At 34.8% G+C, this 21,622-nt stretch overlaps 1 protein-coding gene across 4 annotated transcripts in view; it reads left to right on the top strand.

Annotated features, from left to right (window-relative positions):
- LOC144967770 (uncharacterized) overlaps positions 1 to 20,732 on the top strand; it is a 22,517-nt gene extending 1,785 nt beyond the window's left edge. Inside the window, exons 1-6 of one of the 4 annotated variants that reach the window (XM_078905388.1) lie at positions 8,990 to 9,091; positions 15,388 to 15,880; positions 16,605 to 16,715; positions 17,359 to 17,517; positions 19,251 to 19,280; positions 19,596 to 20,732. In XM_078905388.1, the coding sequence (XP_078761514.1) occupies positions 15,850 to 15,880; positions 16,605 to 16,715; positions 17,359 to 17,517; positions 19,251 to 19,280; positions 19,596 to 19,762 (498 nt within the window). In that variant the 5' untranslated portion in view covers positions 8,990 to 9,091; positions 15,388 to 15,849 and the 3' untranslated portion in view covers positions 19,763 to 20,732. Of the gene's footprint in view, positions 1 to 8,989; positions 9,092 to 9,193; positions 9,385 to 15,086; positions 15,149 to 15,387; positions 15,881 to 16,604; positions 16,716 to 17,358; positions 17,518 to 19,250; positions 19,281 to 19,595 lie in introns of those variants that run through there. The other 3 variants (XM_078905387.1, XM_078905389.1, XM_078905386.1) reach the window with 3 other exon arrangements.
- The last annotated feature ends 890 nt before the right edge of the window (positions 20,733 to 21,622 follow it).

The raw sequence follows: 21,622 nt of genomic DNA, 5'->3' as shown, positions 1-21,622 counted from the left end.
TTCATTATTTATTTATTTATTATTATTTTTATTATTTATTTATTATTTATTGTCTATTTATTTACTTATTTATTTATTGCAAAATATGACCAAGTTTGTCCACTGAAACCTGCAACATTTTAGAAAATTCCTTTAAAGCAGTGGTGCCCTCAGGTTTGGAATCATCTGTTATTATTTCAATAAAGTCAGCTGGTAAAAACATCTATTTATCATTTATTGAAATGCATTTCTATGTTTGTCATTTCATCACTCATTGACTCATAGCCTCATTATGACAAGGATCATCTCACTTGAATTTAAGCCGTGAACTGTTTTAAAAGACCAGAAATGACCTGTTATGCGTTGGTAGAGTGTACACTTGTGTCACAAAAGAACTTATTCCACTCAAGGTCGAGAAGATTTCTCCATGATTAAAAATTTTGTTTTTTCATATTTCTCTGTAATTTTATGGGGATTGAAACCTTCAACGGCCCAAACTAAATTTACAGAGTTTAAAGTTTAAATTTTATTCCGTCTTAGGCTTTTGCCAATAAATCAACAATTTGATGACAACATACATAAAAGTGGGAAAAAAATGGTAAAGGAACCAAAAAAATAAACTGATACCATTAATAACCACACAAAAAATACAACAATCGTAATACCACCAGAGGTTTGAACATAAAGTCTATGCCATCAGTTTATTCATTTGTACTGGATGATATAAAAAAATGGTAATTTTATAAGTAAAGGATGTGTGACTTCTATTTCTTGTATAAATGTCAATTCTTGAGTCAGGGTTCAGTGTATTTAATTGATTCACACACTTGATCATATCAAAACATTAGAACAGTCTCTTTTCTTATAGTTTAATACTCGTGTTAAGGTTACTATATAGAAAAGCACCACAGTTAAAAGTAATATTTAGTTTGGCTGAGCTTGTCACTTTTAAAAATAAATATTGGACAGATATAGAAATAGTTTAAAGATGAATATAAATGATATGAAGATTGAAGCCATCCAGCTTAAGGCCAAAATCAAATTTGCTATGACGGCTACAAGTGTAGAACATAATATATGGGCCATCGATTAGAATAAAAATCCTTGTAGTAATTTTGCCCTAAACCAGCGCTGAATTGTTTAAATCGTATGGTCAAAGACAAAGGACCGTAAAATCAATGGCATGACATAGCATGCTTTATTCAAACAACTCCTTACTTTACTAGATAGATCAATTTGGCTTATGGTTTACAAATATTGTTGTCTAACATGAGACTTGTATTAGATGAAATGGAAATGTGATTCGATGTGACCTGCTTAGAGAATAAAACATAATGCATTGTGATTTAATTTATATTGATCATTCTAAACGTTTGAACTCAATAAAAAAATGTATAATTTATCCGTTCAAGACATTTAAAAACGAAACAAGATCAAATCAAAGAGAAGCTCAGCTATAAACTAGGCCTAGTGACATAATAATGAGGTTATAGATGTTGATCTCGACTAGAATTTCAAATAGGTCAATATGTTTCCAATCCAGTTTTATCCTGTCAAAAACAAAATTTGTTTACATTTTGGCCGGATATATCATATCATATCCTATCAATCGACCAAAATCATCATACATTTTTGTTGAATAATCTAAAATTGGAAACTTTTCAGGAAAGTCTCAGGTTTAAGTATTTTTGACAAGCTGAGAGAAGGGGAGGTCATTTTCGTCGATCGATAGATGACATAAAAGTTGTCTGGTCAATGTAAAGTAAAAGCGTTTGGTCAGTGTACAATAGACTTGCACTGTTGGGAATGTAGAATTGGGTGTTAAATATTCACGATTTGTAGTCAAGGTGGCAAAAACAATGTCAATGCTTGTGCCCTGGTAAAATTACTCCATCGTTCAGTAGATGTCATCCTGTGTTCATGGCCAAGTTCTTGTGTCTTTATCTTCCTTAAGGTAAAGCAATAGTGAGCTTGATCAATGGCCATATAGGGAAACTCTTAATGTTGCATTAGTTTTATATAGTTATCCCATTTTACCCCATTCGACTCATGTGTGAATGACTACCGATAAATAGTGGTAGGTTACATAACAGAGAATAAATATATGTTTGAAATGTAAATTATTCCCAACAGAATGGAATCGTCTGGAATGAGGATCTTTATTTGAAGCATTGTCCAATGCATGGAGCATGGTTCAAATTTGGAATTTCGTGAATTGAATGAGAAGAACGTTTTAATATTTACGGGTGGATGGATAGATAAGAATAAGGTCAGATGTGCCGGAATTGTCAAGTAATATCGATTTCATCATCATCATCATCTCCACCACCAACAACTACAGCAATAGCCTTTATTTGTACTTAAATGAGATGAACGTTTTATATTTACGAGTGGATGGTCAAATTTGCCGGAAATATCTACAATACTGGTTTCATCATCATCATCACCATCATCATCATCATCATCATCATCATCATCATCATCATCATCATCATCATCATCATTATCATCGTCATCGTCATCATCATCAACATCATCATCATCACTACCAACAAGAACAATAACAATAACCACAGGAGATTCATCGTCATCAACGGGGTTTTTTTTCTTCTTCTAATTGTACTTCTTTGCGATCTATTGATCGACACAAAGTTTCTAGAATGAGTGGTCTTGTCGTAGCTGTTTGTGAGAGGGAGAGAGGAAGGTGGGGGGGGGGGGGGGTAATAATATAGAACACGAAATGTCAAGCATGCACGTGGATGAGTTGAGAACTAAAGACAAAAAGTATAAGACATATTTTGTTTTGAGTGTGTTTTGACTTGCTAATTCATTATTTTCCCATTGGCTTTGAGAAATTTGTATTCGAATATACGCGAAATACTGGGTCTGGGGGTTTATTGCTTTTTTTTTTTTTCACTTTAATTTACTAGTTTTTAATGAAAGTTATCGCATGCCAATACCGGATGTGTTCAATCGTTTCTACTTCCGCCGCCATCAATCCAATCTCTGTCAGAACTTCCTATTGTCTTTGATACTCGTGATACTTTCCTCACAATACAGGATTAGGGGAGCAAAGGTCGATAAAATTGATCAGGTCGATCGCCCATCAATGTGCCGTGTATCGATCTTATTGATCTCTCCCACCACCACGACCCTCACCACCACCACCACCACTAAATAGCCGACCCTTGTATTGACGCCACCATATTGGAACATTCGGCGATTTTTTTGTCTGGACAAAATCAAAGATTCTTGGTATTATTATACTACTGTTGTGGGGAAAAAATGTTATAGGAGCCAGACCTTAAAGGACAGAGAGGTCTAATGGAGAAGTTTGATTATCTATATAATAACGGAGCTAATATCACCTGACCGAAAAATAAAGGACGCTTGGAAAAATGTTAACTGAACATGGGAAACATTTAGCACATTTTGAAACAGCAGTTGTATATTCTTTATAAGCCGTGCGTGGACATAATTTGCAGTACTGAGGTGACATTTTAGATTTAAGAATAATTCTCATCGCCATAATATAACTGAAACAGTATAAGCGCGTGGTCTCTCTCTCTCTCTCTCTCTCTCTCTCTCTCTCTCTCTCTCTCTCTCTCTCTCTCTCTCTCTTCTTTTTTTTGTGTTAGATTATGCGCATCGACAGGAGAAGGGAGAGGGGAAACGCTGTGTGTGTGTGTGTGGGGGGGGTCTCAGTAAACTTTAATTTAGCATTAACATCATTATCTTGGCATGTTACGATTTCAAAGGCAGTGGCTGCATTTTTATATTTATATATTATGCAACAGTTCTTTTCTCGCAGTAGTAATCTCCCAGATTTCCATTTGCCCCGGGAGTTCCAATCTAGATCCTATCTGGTCACATTTTAGGGTTCATTTCTCAGGACATTTCGTTGTTTGAAACGGGTTATGTGATTTGTATGTCATGTAAGTCAGCCAATGATGTGCTCACCAAGTTGTCTTAAATATGATAAAGATAGGTTTACAATTATGTATTTGTATCACTCACTCACTCAATCCTCTCCGGGCCTGCTGGCACTTGTGGCAATGCAGGGGATCTCCACCTGGTCCTGTCAGCAGCTATTCTTGGGGCCATCTCTAGGGACAGACCTCTCTGCTTTAGGTCCCTCTCTACGTCTCCAAGTCTCCCTGGGACGGCATCGCATCCTCTTTCCTTGGGGTATCCATCGCAGAGCCTTCCTTATCAGTGTTTCATCCGTTCTGCAACAGACATGCCCCAACCATTACCTTCTTCTCCTTTTAATGACAATCTCCAGAGACTCCACTTCAGCTCTCGCTCTCAGGTCCTCATTTGAGATTGTGTCTGGCCAGAATATCTTCAAGATTCGTCGCAAATATTTGGTTTGGAATACTTCAAGTTTCTGGATGGTGCTCTCTGTCGTGATCTTCCAACATTCTGATCCACTGAGCAAAATGTGTTCAGTGTTTGTATCCCCATTTGTAATTGCTGGCGCTGATATAACCGAAAGCACTAACTCTTAAAATCGACAAACAAACATTTGTAATTGTTTTGTCGGGTGGGGTGGGTATATTGACCGAGTTCCGAGTCACATTCTATGAATGCAACAACTATTTGCTTGATTGAGATTGGTTCGTCTTGTGATTTGATGTTATGAATTATTTTACCCTCTACCCTTTTTACTTCCTATAGCAATCTATTTGTCGCTCACACAAACACACACACACACTCACACATACACACGCACACACACTAACCCCTCCCGTGTCGTTCACACAAGCATAGTTGACATGCTAAATAATTCCTCTCCCTCGCGTAGGCTATTTTGTCCAAAAATTATTTTTTTTTTAAAATCTGAAACTTGGGACTTCAAAGAAGTCCCAGTTTTGAGAGATTTTCGCAAGGCGAGGGTCATTTTGATCGATGGATGTTTGAAGGACGAATATTCTGACCAAAATTTGTTAAATGCGTTTTTTCAAAGAACGACAGAAATGTTCGACATTGAGGTTAATGCCTTGAAACTACCACCGCGTCCCAGAGGACCAGATATCCCATTATGTGCAATTGGTTGTCGACAAACCCGGGAATAATCAATACAAACTAATGGCGTGATGACACTATATAGGAAGAAAAACCGTTTAACCTTCAGGGCTATTTGCTATCAAAATTCCATTTTGACATCATGCCTCCTCAATACCTCCGTGATCATTTTTTTTTTCCTATCATCTCTTTCAGACTTGTTCGATCTAATTCCACACTTCTTTGAAAGGACAGCACATTTTCTTGGTTTGTCTGTTAATTAGATGCGCTCCATAAATCTTGCGAATTAATCGAGGAAAATGAGATCTGAATAAGTGTGTATGAAACAGTGCCAGATAAATCTAGAAAGGAAAATACAAGAAAAGAAAATCCCAAAAAATCAGTCTTCCTCGCACCGTTTCATACAATCTTGTTCAGATCTTTATCTCATACCGTTGCCTGCCTTCTAATTTCTCAATTTAATAGAAGAAACTAAGTAATACTTTAATTTCCTGCGGAACGAATGGCTTGTTGGTAGTATTTTGAAATTATTATTATCGACAATATAATGGGTAGCAGCCTGTAGTTGTGTAAAACTTATGTTGTATCCTTACACAACTATAAATCGAGGCCAGAGTTTGGTAATCATTGTCACCCATCCGGTCACTGACGACGCTCAATATCGCTTAACTTAGCTACAAGACCAGACAACCGTACCTATCTACTATCGACACCATCATTACAACTAACCTTTCTAATTTCCAATTTATGCTATGCGTTTAGATAAAATACTCACATCCACAGGCCTAATTTAGCAAACTAACAGACACTACTGTGTGCAACTTTTAACGTTTATAGTCTTTATGACAAAATGTACTGAGAAATTATCACTAACAAGCTGTCTAAAAATAATAATATTAAAAAAGAGCTGAGTGGCGTCATTTTCGTTCCTTCTATACTCTTTTATTCCTGACTGACATGCCGTGACCCATCTTTTCCGCATTAATTTATTCTCAAGTCCTACACTCGTGCGCAAGCACCTGGTTTAATGTTTTCTTACCATCGTCATCAATATCGATCGGTGTCTTCTACACATGAGTTCTCGTACTTGGCCAGTCTTGTCTTTCGTGCTCCCTTCATTTCCTGATTGACGCGGGTGTGTCGTGACGTCATACGCCAATCAATACAAAAAAAAAACACGACAATTCAATGCTGGCGTACAGTGACAAATCACATTTTAACATTTCGGCCACATTAATTTTTTTCTATATTATATTAGTATATTAAGATAACCCGGAACTTGTCAAAATATAAAAGAAAAAGAAAAACGTAACAAGTCACGTCACGGGTTACAGATTTTATTTATTTTGACAATTTGTTTAGTCATCTTAATCCTTCGATATAAGAAGTAAAATATTTTTATAGGAAAAGTGTTGAAAGATGGTATGTCGCACAGCAGAGGCAGGGAACTGATTAATAATTTGATGAATGAATAGAAAGATTGTTTTTGACATCACAGTTCTGTGTGTTAATAAATGTCATCGTTTTATTTTTTTTGATTGATTTTTTGTTGTTGTTGATTTTGTATGTGTGTGTGTGTGTATGTGTGTGTGTTTCGTGGTTTTTGTTTGTTTGTTTGTTTGGTTGTTTTATATTTGTTTTTGTTTTTTGTTTGGTTGTTTTGTTTTGGCTATATTTGCCGACAACCAAAAAGGTGAACGGTAACCATCACACTGAGTCAGCACCGTTTAACCAACACATAATTACTTGTCTCTGATTATCACAAAACTTGAAGAAGCCTTAGTCCGTAAGAAAAAAAAATGTGTTATGCCACAATGCTGCAGCACATATCAAATCCCCCAGATTTTATTATACATCGGACAAGATATTCGAACTATTAATCGAGTTCCTCAATCGATACATAAAAGACACTGCCTGCTTGATCTATGATAAAATACAAAATAATTCTTTTTCTTTTGCATTGTTCCTTATCTTTTTGTTTGGATAACAGACGTCACAATCTTCACAATGTTATAATATGCATGGGACGTTATTATCTACCTGTTGTCTCTTATCATCATGATCACGCAGAAATACGGTCATACCGATTCCCCTCATTTTGATTTTAAACAGCGATAGAGTTGAACAATTCTTCCTCATTAATTTAGATCTATCGTAAACAAATTTAAATGTTAAATTAGAGTTGTTATCACTGCAGTGTCATCCTAGTTTACCTTTAAAATGGCGTCATGACATTGATATGGGAGCTCGTCCAGGATAAATGCTTTGTCGACTTCAACAAAGGAACATTTCAGCCTTGGCTGGGCGCATCACCAGTGATGAAATCAATGTCAGTATAAGTTGCATAAGTCGGGGACGATACTCTGCATGTATATTTTTATTTGGTTGTATTAACACCCTCTCATCGATGCTTTGTGATCTAATGGTATGCTGACCTGTTGGTAAGGCTGTGGTCAGCGATGCAAAATCGTTTCCTTGGAAAATGCTCTTTACTCACATTTTCTCATCATATTCGGGATTCGGTTCTAAGAATTTTTGACACATTATGAATCATATTAATCGATCGATATAATAGGGATTACACGTTCTATATCCCAACAGGAAAGAGATGTTTTGTAAGTATACGGTTGAATAGACTAAATCGATATCGTCCCCTTTCCTGTCCACCCAGCAGTAATTGGATAGATTATGAGCTGGATATGGTGGAAGGAAATAGACAAGCGTCCCGTGGCTCTGTAGGATATCATCCTTATGGGAGGGGGGGGGGGGGGGGCGTTATATCCATAGTTTACTGTATATTGCGGGCGATGATTGATTTTATTCAACTTTATACAATAGGCCTAATTATGACACACACCAGTTAATCCCTATAAGATATAATTAATATCTTGTCATGCGGTGTCAGATACAATGGTTGATTAATTATTTATTTCACAGAACACATGGATTTTCTTAGATGACCTGGGGTGTTTTGTATGCGTCATGCATACAATACATCCCAGGTCATCTAAGAGTATATTCACTCCACCCCATCCCCAAGAGGACTTTTATAATACTTAATAATAAAATCAATTCGGTTCGTGTTGAAATCACTATGACGTGATTATGTGAGATACAAGTACAAGGGCTAGCCATGTGAGGGAATAACAAAGTTTTAGGAATTATTTGGATTTGGAGAGATCTAAAAATAAGATGATTTTCCATCAAAGAGTTAAATCACTCCCCCCCCCCCCTCCCCTTTTTAAAATATATATATATATATATAAATATATATATATATATATATATATATATATTATATATATATATATATATATTAATTCGGAAAAGTCAAACTTAAGTTTAGAATGTCAAATCTGAAAGAACATCAGTTTTCGATCAATTTTTCGCTCTTAACTCATGTTAAAAATACCAGAGTTTCAAAACGGATATTTTAGAAATATGTCATTTACAAAAGTTAAACGCTATAACTATAACACTATTTAGCCTCGCAGTTTAGTCGTATAGAGTATCAATATAATAATTTTGCTGCATTACTGAAGGCATAATTTATGAAAAGAAAATTCATAAAATAACAATTAAAACGATCTCAAAAGAATTCAATCTGAGTAAATTCAGTGGTCAGAGAAAATTTTCAAACATTCACCAAATATAAACGTGCCAAAACACGGCTGAGGGACGATTTTTTCCGGATTGTGTAAAGACGTCTTGAGTTTCCAGCGATGTTTCGTCGATTTAGGAAGATTGAGGGTTCCTGTTTACCAGCAATACGATCGGTCTACTGTCTTATCGTCTTTTTGTTGAGTACCAAATATGTATTTATCGGCCCAATTATATTTAATTATTTTAAATATACGACTTTCTCTCGGAGAATGGAGATATACTATATATTTGTACCTAAACAGTAAATCTGTATTCCATTGTCCAACGTTTACGTATCTAGTCTGGTTTTACAAACCCTCCTTCCCTTCCTCTACCACCCTCGATACCTGTTCGCGTACTTAGTCAGTCGTCTATCGAACTGTCCTACGTTGTGTTGTCTTTCATTATTGGAACCCGATCAGGCCTATCAGAGTTATTGCTGGTGCTGGTTGTGTCTGTGGTCCGTGTGTGTGTGTGTGTGTGTGTGTGTGTGTGTGTGTGTGTGTGTGTTGTAATAGAGCTATACAGCAGTGCGTTTGTTGAAGGGGGGGCTTTGGTACTAGTCTTGTAGGTAATAAATGTCATTATCAGATTGGTGACTGGTCTAGTGTGGAACTTTGTAATTTTCTCCTAGCAGTGGAGTACCAATTTCATTCTATCGTTGTACGTACTTGCTAAAGTACGTGGAAATTTATATGCGACGTTCTTTGTGCTTTGGAATACTTACGTTTGTTTGTTAGTATTGTTAGGTTGTTTTATTTTTCTTAATTCTGCAAAGTCGATACTTTGTTCCATGATAGTTACGTGATAGAACAATAATTATGGACATACCATGAGTGAATTTCTATGTCACATATTATGTCTCATAAGTCAATATTAACCTAGTTAGATCCGAGTCTTGTTCGAGGAACCGTGCAAACGTTTAATGAATACGAATGGTGTTAATTTACTATTATTTTTACATGTATTGAAATTCTCGAGTGCTCTGTTACAAAGCACTTAATACTATGACATCTGTGGAAGTCGGATTATAATGCTTTAGTGTTTTTCTATTCCCTTTAATTTTAGAAATCCGGCCCTAAAACACAAGACTTATGTTAAGAGGAGTTAGCCAAAATGCAATGTTTTTGTATGCGTTAATTTGAACATTATCACTATCAAACCTTCTTTGATATTATTTTGCGTGCATTGATCGGCGATGGGCATAAAGGTTTTGGCAAATAATAATACGATATTGTCTATAATGGTCCCGCTCTTGTATTCGTGGATGTCGTATTATTACGCCAAAAAACCAAACGTTTTGTTAGTGCATGACATCATAGCTGTTTTTAATCAACGTTTTAAAACCTACAAAATGGGAATGGCCCAGGAACACGTCGGGGCGCTAACTTCATGGCTGAATTGGCGCTTTTGCTGGAAATGGTCATTGTGAGTTGAAAGAAATTCCGTTTCGGCGTTCGAAACATCAAGAAAAGAAATGCAGTCCTATAGAAGTTCTTGGAGCCGAAGTTTATCCCAGTGCCTATACCGTCGAACAGACTGAAGCAATTGCTTGCCACCTTTCGGATAGGACGCTAGTCTATCGCAATATTGTTTGCGCCAGATTTAACAGACCCAGCTACCCTATCACCGCTAATGGACAGCGGGGAAAGGGGGGGGGGTGGTGTCAGAGAATAACAAAAAAAAAATAAAAAAACAAACCTCGACTGCACCCGGGATCAAAACCAGTCCCCCTGCACCAGAAACGAATGGTTAACAGAACTCCCACCAGTTCTTACATCGTTTACTAATTATAATCTTCGAGCATAGTCTATTGTTTTTCTGTTTATCGTTCAATGCCAATGACAGACACAATACAAACCGCGATGTAATATCCTGTTATTGTAATGGTTTGGAAACGACTACGACGCCCCCCCCCCCCACCCCCCTCGTAAAAACAAATCTCACAACACTTGAAGGTTTTTATCGATTTGTCTATCGATCTGGGTGATTCTATTCTGCTGCATTATCTGCCTACGTACGGGATTAGTCAATGTACAATCTTACTATCTACTTACAGTGTCATAGTCAATAACACTATATAGTCAATACGACCTTGCTATATCTCCCTACCTTACGATGGCATAATTCATTTATTGAGTCTTTTATGTTTCTATTTCTACACATACCAAGATATTCATAATGGTGTATATCGCTGTTGCTGTCTGTTCAGTTTTTTAAAAATTCTGTTTGTGAAACATGATTTCGAAATAATAATAATATATAATAATAATAATAATAATAATAATAATAATAATAATAATAATAATAATAATAATAATAATAAAAATAATAATAATAATAATAATATAATAATAATAATAATAATAATAATAATAATAATAACAATAATGATAATAATCAAAATAATAATAATAATAATAATATAATAATAATGATAATAATAATAATAATAAAATAGTAATAATAATAATAAAATAATAATAATAATACTATATAATAATAATAATGATAATAATAATAATAATAATTATAATAATAACAATAATGATAATAAAAATAATGATACGTTGTTTGTCGAGCTATCGCCTGTCTATATTTATATTGATCTATCTATCTATCTATCTATCTAGCTAGCTATCTATTCATCCATCGTCTATCTATCTATCTATCTATCTATCTATCTATCTATATCTGTTGTTTGCATCTATTCACTGGTACGTTTCCATGTAAATCTGGCAATCTATCAATTCCTGTTTTTCAACAAATAGAAGTAGTAGAATAGCCCTTCTTTAACAGTACCACCCCCCCCCCAACTGCCATCCCAACCCCCAAAAATAAAATAAATAAAAAAAAACCAAACCCACCCCTTCAGTTTTAACGACAGCCAATGCCAACAAAACCTACCTAAAATTCTTATCTATTTTCTCGATCCCACGGATTCGGACACTCACCACCGTGTTGTAATCGATTACTATTGATCCAGGTGAATCTCCTCTGACTCTGAGACTGAACAAGGAATTTTATCACCGTGGCTGTGCTCTCGTGATCGTCATGGTGGTGGATGTTGCTTTAATGGTACATACTTTTATCGTATTCTTGACTGCATCACGAATCAAATCTGAAACCATTGATGGAGATGGAAATGAAACAAGAAAAAAAGCTTTCGTGATAAAAGTAGTTGACATTTCGGGTTTCCATCAAATTTTATCAAAATAGAACGTATTTTACGATAAACGAGGACAGACAGAAAATATATATTATCTTTCTTCCTTTTTACTCCTTTTCAGATTTAAAAAAAAAGATATTTTGAGGTAGAGAAAATCCGAAACTTATTTTTTTGTGTGTGACCGTGTTTCATCTCACTTTTTTCATAACAGCAGATTACATCTCTATGTCGTCTTAAACGTAGTCCTCTTATACATCTACACACGCATTTCAATGTCGTAATAATCGTTTGAAGCTGAGATAAATTTTGTCCCCTTTCCTTGTGGTTTTCGATAGGTTCTGCCAAACGTTCAATAATTCAAGTCTTGCAAATAATTGGTGAGATTTACATATATTATATACGAGGGACGGGTGATCTGGTCGTGTCCGAATCCGTGGGATCGAGAGAGAGAGAGAGATAAGGATTCTAGGTAGGTTTTGTTGGCATTGATGGTTGTCGTTAACACTGAAGGGGTGGGTTTGTGGGTTGTTGTTTTTTCTTCTCTTTTCTTTTTGGGGATTGGGGTGGTGGTGTGGGGGGGGGGGGGGTACTGAAAAAGAAGGGCTATTCTACTACTTCTATTTTTTGAAACACAATAACTTGCCAGATTTACATGGAAACGTACAAGGCGAGTCAGGAGAAGTTTTGTCATTGTCAGACATGTCACCAGCTTTGAACTGAAACAACCATAAAAAAAAAAAATAAAAAAAAGCAACACCGAGTTCTGGACATGCGATTCTTAACATATCAAATGATTTGATTGGGCGCTTTTTTTACCCAAATGAAAAGAAAATTTGGTGTTAATTCTTAGCTTATGTATCCATCGTCACCTTAAGATACAGAAGATAGATCTATACAGAGTGCAGATCTGATGAGATTCTTAAAAGCGATACACAAAATTATATTATTTTTGTAAAAGATCGCACACTTTATTGTTTATCTTTGATTCGCCGTCATAAAAATAATGGGATGAATTTCCTGTCTCCTGTGTTATTTTTTTCACTTAACACATTGGTTCACTCGACTCAGGTGTGAATGAATACCTGGCTATAGAAATTGACGGATGTTGTATAAATGCTTGTAAACAAAAAAGGGGAGCCATAATAAGCAATTTGTACGAAACGGAAACTTGGTACCATAATATTATTATGTCTTTGGGGTCAGGGGGAGGAGGGGGGGGGGGGTAGCATGTATGAATGATTGTTATTTCCATTGAACATGTTGAAACTATGGAATCACTTTTATGTGTACTATTTATTTATTAAATTATTTAAACTTGTGGAAACGCTAACCTCCATGGACTGTTTGATCAAGCCTGGGACATAGTCCGTCTTTTCAACGCTGAACAAATAGATTATTTGAATAAGACAGAGCTGCCTATCGATTGAATTACTTAACGGATTAAAATCTATTGTCATTGTTGACATACTTGATTAGTCACAGAACAAATTGGTCTACGTATTCGCATGGATAACTCATTCAATTATCCGTATTGAATAAGATATATATTATTATAGTTAAGACGTTTACTCGACGGGTGTGACTGGCCACATATGAAAAATCAATATATTATGAATACGCCTAAAATACACTTGTGATCCTGGAATATACACGTCTATTTATTTATATTTTCTCACTCTCTCTCTCTCCATCTCTATCTCTTTCCCTCTCTCTCTCACTCTCTCTCTCTCTCTCTCTCTCTCTCTCTCTCTCTCTCTCTCTCTCTTGTCTATTTAGTATAGGCGTCTAGCTAGATGACAGTTCCTGAAATCAATAGAACGCGCTGCTCTGCCTCGGCGCTGTAGAGAGAGATAAAACAAAACGAAAGGAAAGAAACATAAACTGTTGCTTTGTTTAGGCTTTATACAATTCCTTCTTATAAATTCACCTCCTACAAACCGCCACAAGTGTTGTGGTCAAAGTAAATCAGTTGTGTGTGTGTTTTTTTTTATTTTATTTTTATTTTATTTTTTTTTTTTTTTTTTTTTTTTTTGGTATTGCTATTATTTTGCAAATATTATAGACTTAGTGGGTATCTGTTATTCATCCTGTATCTTTGCGACTTTGATCTTACCACATTTATAAATGTCACTTTCCTTCCCTTTGTTCATTATACTGGCAATGCCTCATCGAATCACCGTTTACTCAATCATGTTCAGCGGACTAAACTGCTACCTTGCGTCCATCATGCATGTTTAATGTACGTGCATCCAAATAGCTCACATCCTCGAATGTTGTATTATTGTCATGTCACTGATCGCTTAACTATCATATTTAGAATTTTGATCGCGTTATAACAGAGTCACAAGCTTTTTTTTTTTTTTTTTTGTATTTTGTTGCCGCCAGATCTAAGAGACTTAGCCAACTACGCCATGTGGACGGGGAATCCTGTCAGAAAACAAAGACAAACAAAAATCTCGGCTGCACTCGGGATCGATGCAGGTCCATAAGCTTGTGATGCGAGCGGGACATTTACTTCTGAACTTTAACTATCGTGATCTTCGTCGTATTGTTTTCCTGTTTTAAAAAAAATGTTTTTGTAGTTGGTTCAGGAAGGATTTGAATCCAAACAAAATCCGTGATTATTTCGTCCCATGATGAGCCAGCCCGATTCATTTTTTATTCATTCTTTTCGGTATGACTATTATATTTTGATCCAGTTTGTTTGGGTGTGTAGTTGTATATATACGCGAGTGTGCATATGTTTATTTTGTAGGTCTTTTCTATGACGTCATAACACGGGATCAAAGGCGATTTAATAATCGAACCGATTGATTTGTTATTGTTTTATTATTATAACGACGACACCGTGTTGTTTCGTAACTTGTTATAATTAGGCTATAGCCGGTGTTATAATGCAGTAGTTGGCGATTGACATTGTGGTTGTTATAATACAGGATTACACGGTGCGGTATTGTCAGAGGTTTTGGAACTGTGTCAAGAAAATAAATAATATTTATATATATAAATCGATATATTATATCGATATATAGGAATGCCTATGTCATACCCTGTGTTTGCGTGGGAATTTAAGGGTGACGGTTGAAGGGAGTTAAAAAGAAGGACAATGTGAAAGGAGGAGAGATGAGAGAGAGAGAGAGATAGATAGATAGATAGGTAGAGAGAGAGAGAGAGAGAGAGAGAGAGAGAGAGAGAGAGAGAGAGAGAACTCGGGTCTAGCTTTCGTGTCAGTTTCAAATTTTATCCGAATGACACACTGTGGATATAAATAGCTTACAGTGTATCTTAAAAGGGGGAAGAGAACTAAAATAGATGTTTTTGAAACTAATTGTAGGCTATCCGAAATAGTTCTATTTTTTAAAAAAATTATATTTAATGTCCTTCAAATTAAAGGTCCTGGTTGTCTGAATCTCTATTGAGTTGGGTTTTTAAAAATTTTAATACCTGCCACTCGGAACTTTTCGACTCCAGTTTTTGTTTAATTCTTCTTTTTTTTTTTTCTTTTTTTTTTTTTTCCAAATGTGAATGCTGTTCTCTATTACAATGTGTGCTTATATTAATTTTTCCAGACGAAGTCATGTAAGCTGTCAAATTATATAAAAATTAAACACATTTAATCAATAAAATTTGACACTTTAAATAGCCTATACCAGGCAGTTACTGTGAATTAACTCGAGACTTTATTTGGATTCTTGCACTGTTGCCTTTTGGAATTCCGGAGGTATTCCCAATCGATGCGTGAACTTATTTATACCACTTGTAGTTGTATGCACTGTGTACGTTTATTCACTATCTTGACAGTTTGACGTCACAAATTGTGAATGCTGTTCGTGATACGAGTGGATACTGTGGTTCCGTTTTTTATTCCTTGACAATGTTTAGTCGTGATTCAACTCGTATTTCTTATGTGGTATTTGAACTGTGAGATCCTTGAATTGTGTTTTATTTAGACACTCGATACTCATAATAGGCTTCTACAAGCCAAATCAATTCTAATGTGGGAATGATTTAACGTCATTATTGTCATTCAAATGAAACAGCCGGAGATTGAGAGCGAATCAGGTGGGTATTGTCTTGGGGAAAAAACAACAAACAAGAAATACAACAACAACAACAACAACAACAACAACAACAACAAAACAAAACCAAAAAAAACCCCGGTGAACTGGATTTTATGTCACGCATGAACGAATCACTGTATCTTATACTCCATCAAGAAGATATTTTGCTTACTTTAAGTTCAAGTTAAAAATCAACTCTCGTTTATGGTCAACACTTGATACAAATAATCCCGTATTGTTTGGGGGTTATTTGTTTTGTTTCAGGATATTATTTATTGTCTTGGTTGACTGTTGATTGCGAGGGGGAGTATTTTTTAGTTTATATGCGACGGGTTGTTTCTTCTTTTGGGTTGTTTCTTCTTTTTTTTTTCTTTTATTCTTTTTTTTTTGTCAATAGGTACCTTACTCTTTTTGTTTTGTTTCTGTTTATTTAATCTTTATTTTAGTTTTTAGTTATCCTTTTATACGATTGCTAAATTGATAATACTAACATTTTAGACAGGAATTTTGTTTTTAGCCAAAGATTTTTAGTACTTAAATGAGCGTTTAATTAATTATTTTTTTTTTTATTGATTTATTTATTATTTTAAAGTATGATTTAAAGGCTTTTCTTATTTACCCATTGGATGGAGAAGGAAGAGGGAGGAGAAGACATCCATGCACAAATTGTCGTAACGAATGATGGTGTATCGATGGCATTCTAACTCATTGCATTATATTTACAGGGGGCAGGAAAAAGTTCCTGTACTCAGGACCTGTCAACAATAAACGCCCAGAGGAGGACGAGTGGTCCTTCGTCCCCAAACCCACAAGTCATAACCCAGGTCCGAGTGCAGGTTAGTATTAGGAGATGGTTTCTTCTTCTTCTTCTTCTTCTTTTTCTTCTTCTTCTTCTTCTTCTTCTTCTTCTTCTTCTTCTTCTTCTTCTTCTTCTTCTTCTTCTTCTTCTTCTTCTTCTTCTTCTTCTTCTTCTTCTTCTTCTTCTTCTTCTTTCTCCTTTACTGCAGCTGCTGTTGATCTGATACATTGTTAGCAACAAATACTCCAGTAGTAGAAGTAGTAGTAGTAGTAGTAGTAGTAGTAGTAGTAGTAGTAGTAGTAGTAGTAGTAGTAGTAGTCGTAGTAGTACCTCGTAGAAGTAGTGGCAGTAGAAGTATTGGTATTAGTAGTAAGAATAGTAGTAGTAGTAACAGTAGTAGTCATAGTCGTAGTAAAAGTAGTGGTTATAGTAGTAGTAGTAGTAGTAGTAGTAGTAGTAGTAGTAGTAGTAGTAGTAGTAGTAGTAGTAGTCGTAGTAGTACCTAGTAGTAGTAGTAGTAGTAGTAGCACTAGTAGTAATAGGAGGAGGAGGAGGAGGAACAGTTGTAATAACAGAGGACGAGGAGGAAGAAGGAGAAGTAGAGGTGTAATATGTATTATATTTGTATTTCATGGTTTGAATAAAGCCACACATAATATCTTTTCTTCCTTTTCTTTCAGGGGTTCCAGTGGATTTGGACAATGTATGGAGTATACGAAACGTTTCTTTAGGTGGCAACACAGCCACGTCAGTGAGGTCTGAACCCGTGTCTTTCAAGCCTGAGGTCCTCAATAAGACCAGTCACTCATCATTTTACTCCAGGCATGGAGGAATGAATGGTAAATCTTCTCCGATTCCAAATAATAGAAGGAACGAAATTGATGTGACTCAGCTCTTTGTTATTGTTTTTAGCCAGTCTTTTTTTGTTATGAGTAGTTCTCACTAAATTCTATCAGTCTGACTATCAACGATCGAGGTTAGACATAGTTTTGTGTGTTGGTACGTTTAATCCGGCTGCAGATGTTATGAGTTTGTTTTTTGTTTTTGCTTATTGCAATGCATCAATAGCAGTAAAAGACTTCTAAAGCAATAAACTGTTGGCTGCTGACTGTGGGCACTTTTTTCACCTCTCTATTAAAAATGTGCAGCTTTGTTGTCTTGTGGTATGACACTCGCCTTCGGATCGGAAGATCCAGAGTCGAGTCCTGCTCTGAGCTACACTAAGTTTAGTCCTTGGAAAAGGCTCTTGACTCACATTCTCACTGTACTCAGGTGTAAAATTAGTATCTGGCCATTAATAGCATTGTCTCTGCCTCATTTTCTGGCACTTTTCTACTCACTTCAATTCTTTTCATTATCAACATAAGTGCCTGCTCCACTCTTTTATCTGAATGAGTCGAGAATTACATACAAACTTTGAGAGAATGAATTATATTTCTTAATCACTAAAAAAAAAAAAAGAAATTGGAACGGATCATTCTTAACTTTGGTATTTCATTTCGACACCTGTTTCATTCAAACATAATACCAGATTGAATTTGTGGTTTGCAAATAACAATTGGCAATGTAAAGGATAGTAAGGCCTTTTTAAAACAAAGGGTACAGTAAGCAACCAATACATGAGGAGTGTTTCAGTAAAACTTTATACAGACAGCCGCATTGTTACTGTGATTTAAAGTGTGCCTATAATGTTATGAATAATATGTATTTATAATATAAGTATCCTCCTTTTGTCCAATGTAATTGCGGTTGCTGTACCCTCATGCACAGACCTTAACAGTTACACCTGGCGATTGTTGTAATTTGAATTAACCTAATGGATATTATGAAAGAGAAACTTGTATAGCTACAGTGCTTTAAAAGAATGTCAGAAAAGTCTAAAAGATTTTCTCACATCACCTGGAATATGAACCATTAATCTGTCGATGTAATTATAGGCAATTAATTGTGCTTACCTTTACACTTCTATGATCTCTCTGATCACTTAATGTCTTACATTTTATATTAATGAAGAGGCACCCATTCAACTTTTATCTTATTATTCTGTTGCTTTTCTTTTTTTGGGTTGTTTTTTTTTTTAATTGACCCACATTTTGCTCAAAGATTGACGAGAAGGGTTAATTTTTCAACAAAGGCTGATTGGACTCTACCTATTAAAGAGGTTCAATTTTATCAGTGGACAATCAGACTTTGAACAATACTGCAAACAAATTAAACATTCAGTCTATAAAATTCTAAATGCTTTTCCATACAGAAACGTTGAGCTCATAAACAACAATAAGACTTTTTTAAAAAGTCTGTTGATATTATTCCAAAGAATTCACCCAAAATGTTTATATAAATTTGTTATTAATATTATAAATTACTTCACAAATAGTACTTATTCGAGCAGAGTCTTTAAAAAAGACAGACAATTTACAAATATTTTGGATTTAAAAAAAAATTGTGTGTGTGTGTGTGCACGTGCGCGTGTATGTGTTTGTATATGTTTGTATATGTTTAATGCTTTATGAAAAAATATGTCAATTAATAATCATAAAAATTATAAATTTTATGTTTCTTCATTTTCCAGGTCGGAATGGAAATAACCAAGAAAACTCAGGTAGGATTTTGAAAATTCAATGAATGTTTTTAATGAGTCGATGTTAAGAGTCATAAAGTATAAAGTTTATAACGTTCTTTATTGTACAAAACAATGACGCAAATTTGTCATTCACACCTATTAATTCAGAATCATAAAGATTTGTTAACTATATTTTATGACAATTCAGGTGCAGATTTCTCAAGATTTTTATCCCCAGATTCAATTTTTATTTTTCAATTAGTAAAGAGGAGGATGACTGTCCAGTACATTTTATAAGATGCCAGTATTGAGTTTTCTACAACAATTGCCTTAACACTTTTTTTCTATCTCCAGACAACAAGGCCTCGTCCAACTGGTCAAGTTCAGGACACAAATTGCCGCCTGCCTCTCAACGCCTCCACCCTCCCACTTTCCAGAATCCAACAGAAAAGGCATTTAAGACTTCTCGGTCTCGGAGACAGAACCCATCCCCCTTTGATTATGACATGAACGATTTCTGATCAATGTTGATCGATGATTTAAGCCACGATGGGTTATGCATGATTAATCCTGTTCATTTGTTTTTGATTATCCACATGGAAAGCGGATGGGACAATGTAAAGAAGAAGATTGGGTCTTTCAGCTTTCATGTTGCAGACAACCACCAACATTCTTGATGAACTATAATTTTCCTGTTGATGTAAAGAAATCTTTATGAAAGGCTGTCAGAATTGTGGGATGTCTCTCTTTATCAAATATTTGACCCCCTGCTCAATCGGATGCTGGAAATTAAATTTTAATGATGTCAAAATCACTCAGGATATTTTTTTTTCTGGATCGTGTTGTGCATGGAATAGGAAAAAAAAAAAAATTTACATTGTATTTTTTAAATACCTGATACATTTTACCCTTATTTCCCCAGCTCATATCTCTGTGTAATGATTCAATTTGGAAAGAAAACATTACTTTTATAGTTTTAATTTTATATTTTTTATTTTCTTGGTTCCTTTAAAAAAAATGTTTTTCTGATAGGGGTTAATTTATACTTTCAAAAAGAAAAAGAAAGGATGAAGAAGGCCAACGTATGCGCCAACATATTTTAGATAGTAGTATTATCATGAAGTGGGTGTTCACATTCTCACAATATATTATCATGTCTTGTGGTCGTATTTTCATTTTAATGTTTCCTAAATCAATGAAAGTTGTCATTTGTAAACCCTATCCTCTTGCCTTTCTGTGATTCGTGATTGGATAATCCGAAAGTTTCACAACTAATGCTGTAAAGTTTAACAAAAAGTCTCTTACGTTCAGAAAACTTGGATTGAAAATTGAATCTTTGGATTGCCATTATTTTATTATGTGATGGGAACGAACAAAAAATGTTTTCACACAATGAAACAGATCTTAAACTGCAGCACAATCACGATGTAAAATTTGGAGACCGGTAATTGCATATCTTGTAATGAAGGACACTCTTAACAATAATCATTTATGTTGATTTATCTATTTATATAATATGTATATATATATATATATATATATATATATATATATATATATATATATATATATATATGGTGATGATCTGGAAGTAGTTGAATTTCTTGTTCACCTCAAAAGTTAGCCAAATACACCTAATGTTGAAAAATAAATGTGTTATTGTATGATTGTATGTATATACACCAAAAAATAGTCAATGAACAAATCTGTAAGTAGCTATATATATTGTATATTTAATCTGCACAATCTTCTTTATTGGTGACAATATCTTCAATGGAGCTTTGGCTTTGTATTGTAACAAATATTGCAATCTGTTTATATTTATATACGTCAGAGAGGGTGGGGTTGGTGGGGATGCCTGTAAAACTGATAAACATATATGAACGACTTAGGATTTTTTTTTTTTTCTGGTAAACTGACATGCGTCTCTTAATTCCATAAGCCAAAAGAAACAAAAGCTTTATAAGACCAAATAACAGTTGGAATAAGTGTCCCACTATCCTTTATTTAATTAGCTGACTGTCTGAGTTTTTTTTGTCCTTCAATGAAGTAAACAAAACAAAAAAATTTGGTGCTTGCAGGATACTCGTGTATGTAAAAATTATTTTGGAGTTTTTCAAAATTATGGTTTGAATATTTGTTATGGAGGATTTAACCTACTCTTTTCAAAACTTCGCTTTTTTTTTCATTTTGATAGCAATCTCTTGCTTTGTTTTTTTGGGGTTTTTTTGACATCTTTTGTCATGACTTTGTAGGGGGCATAAGCATGAAAAACAATATTTTGTTACAGCACCCTTTGTTCACCAGTGTAAACATTTATTGGTGTATTGTATTTAGTGATTTTATTCATTTCAATTGTCATTAAATATTATTGTTTAGTT

The sequence above is a fragment of the Berghia stephanieae genome, chromosome 3 (genome assembly GCF_034508935.2).
Source record: "Berghia stephanieae isolate SIO BIC M18660-M18661 chromosome 3, UCSD_Bste_1.3, whole genome shotgun sequence".
NCBI classification, from domain to species: Eukaryota; Metazoa; Mollusca; class Gastropoda; order Nudibranchia; family Aeolidiidae; genus Berghia; species Berghia stephanieae.
This window is presented reverse-complemented; position numbering and strand designations above follow the sequence as displayed.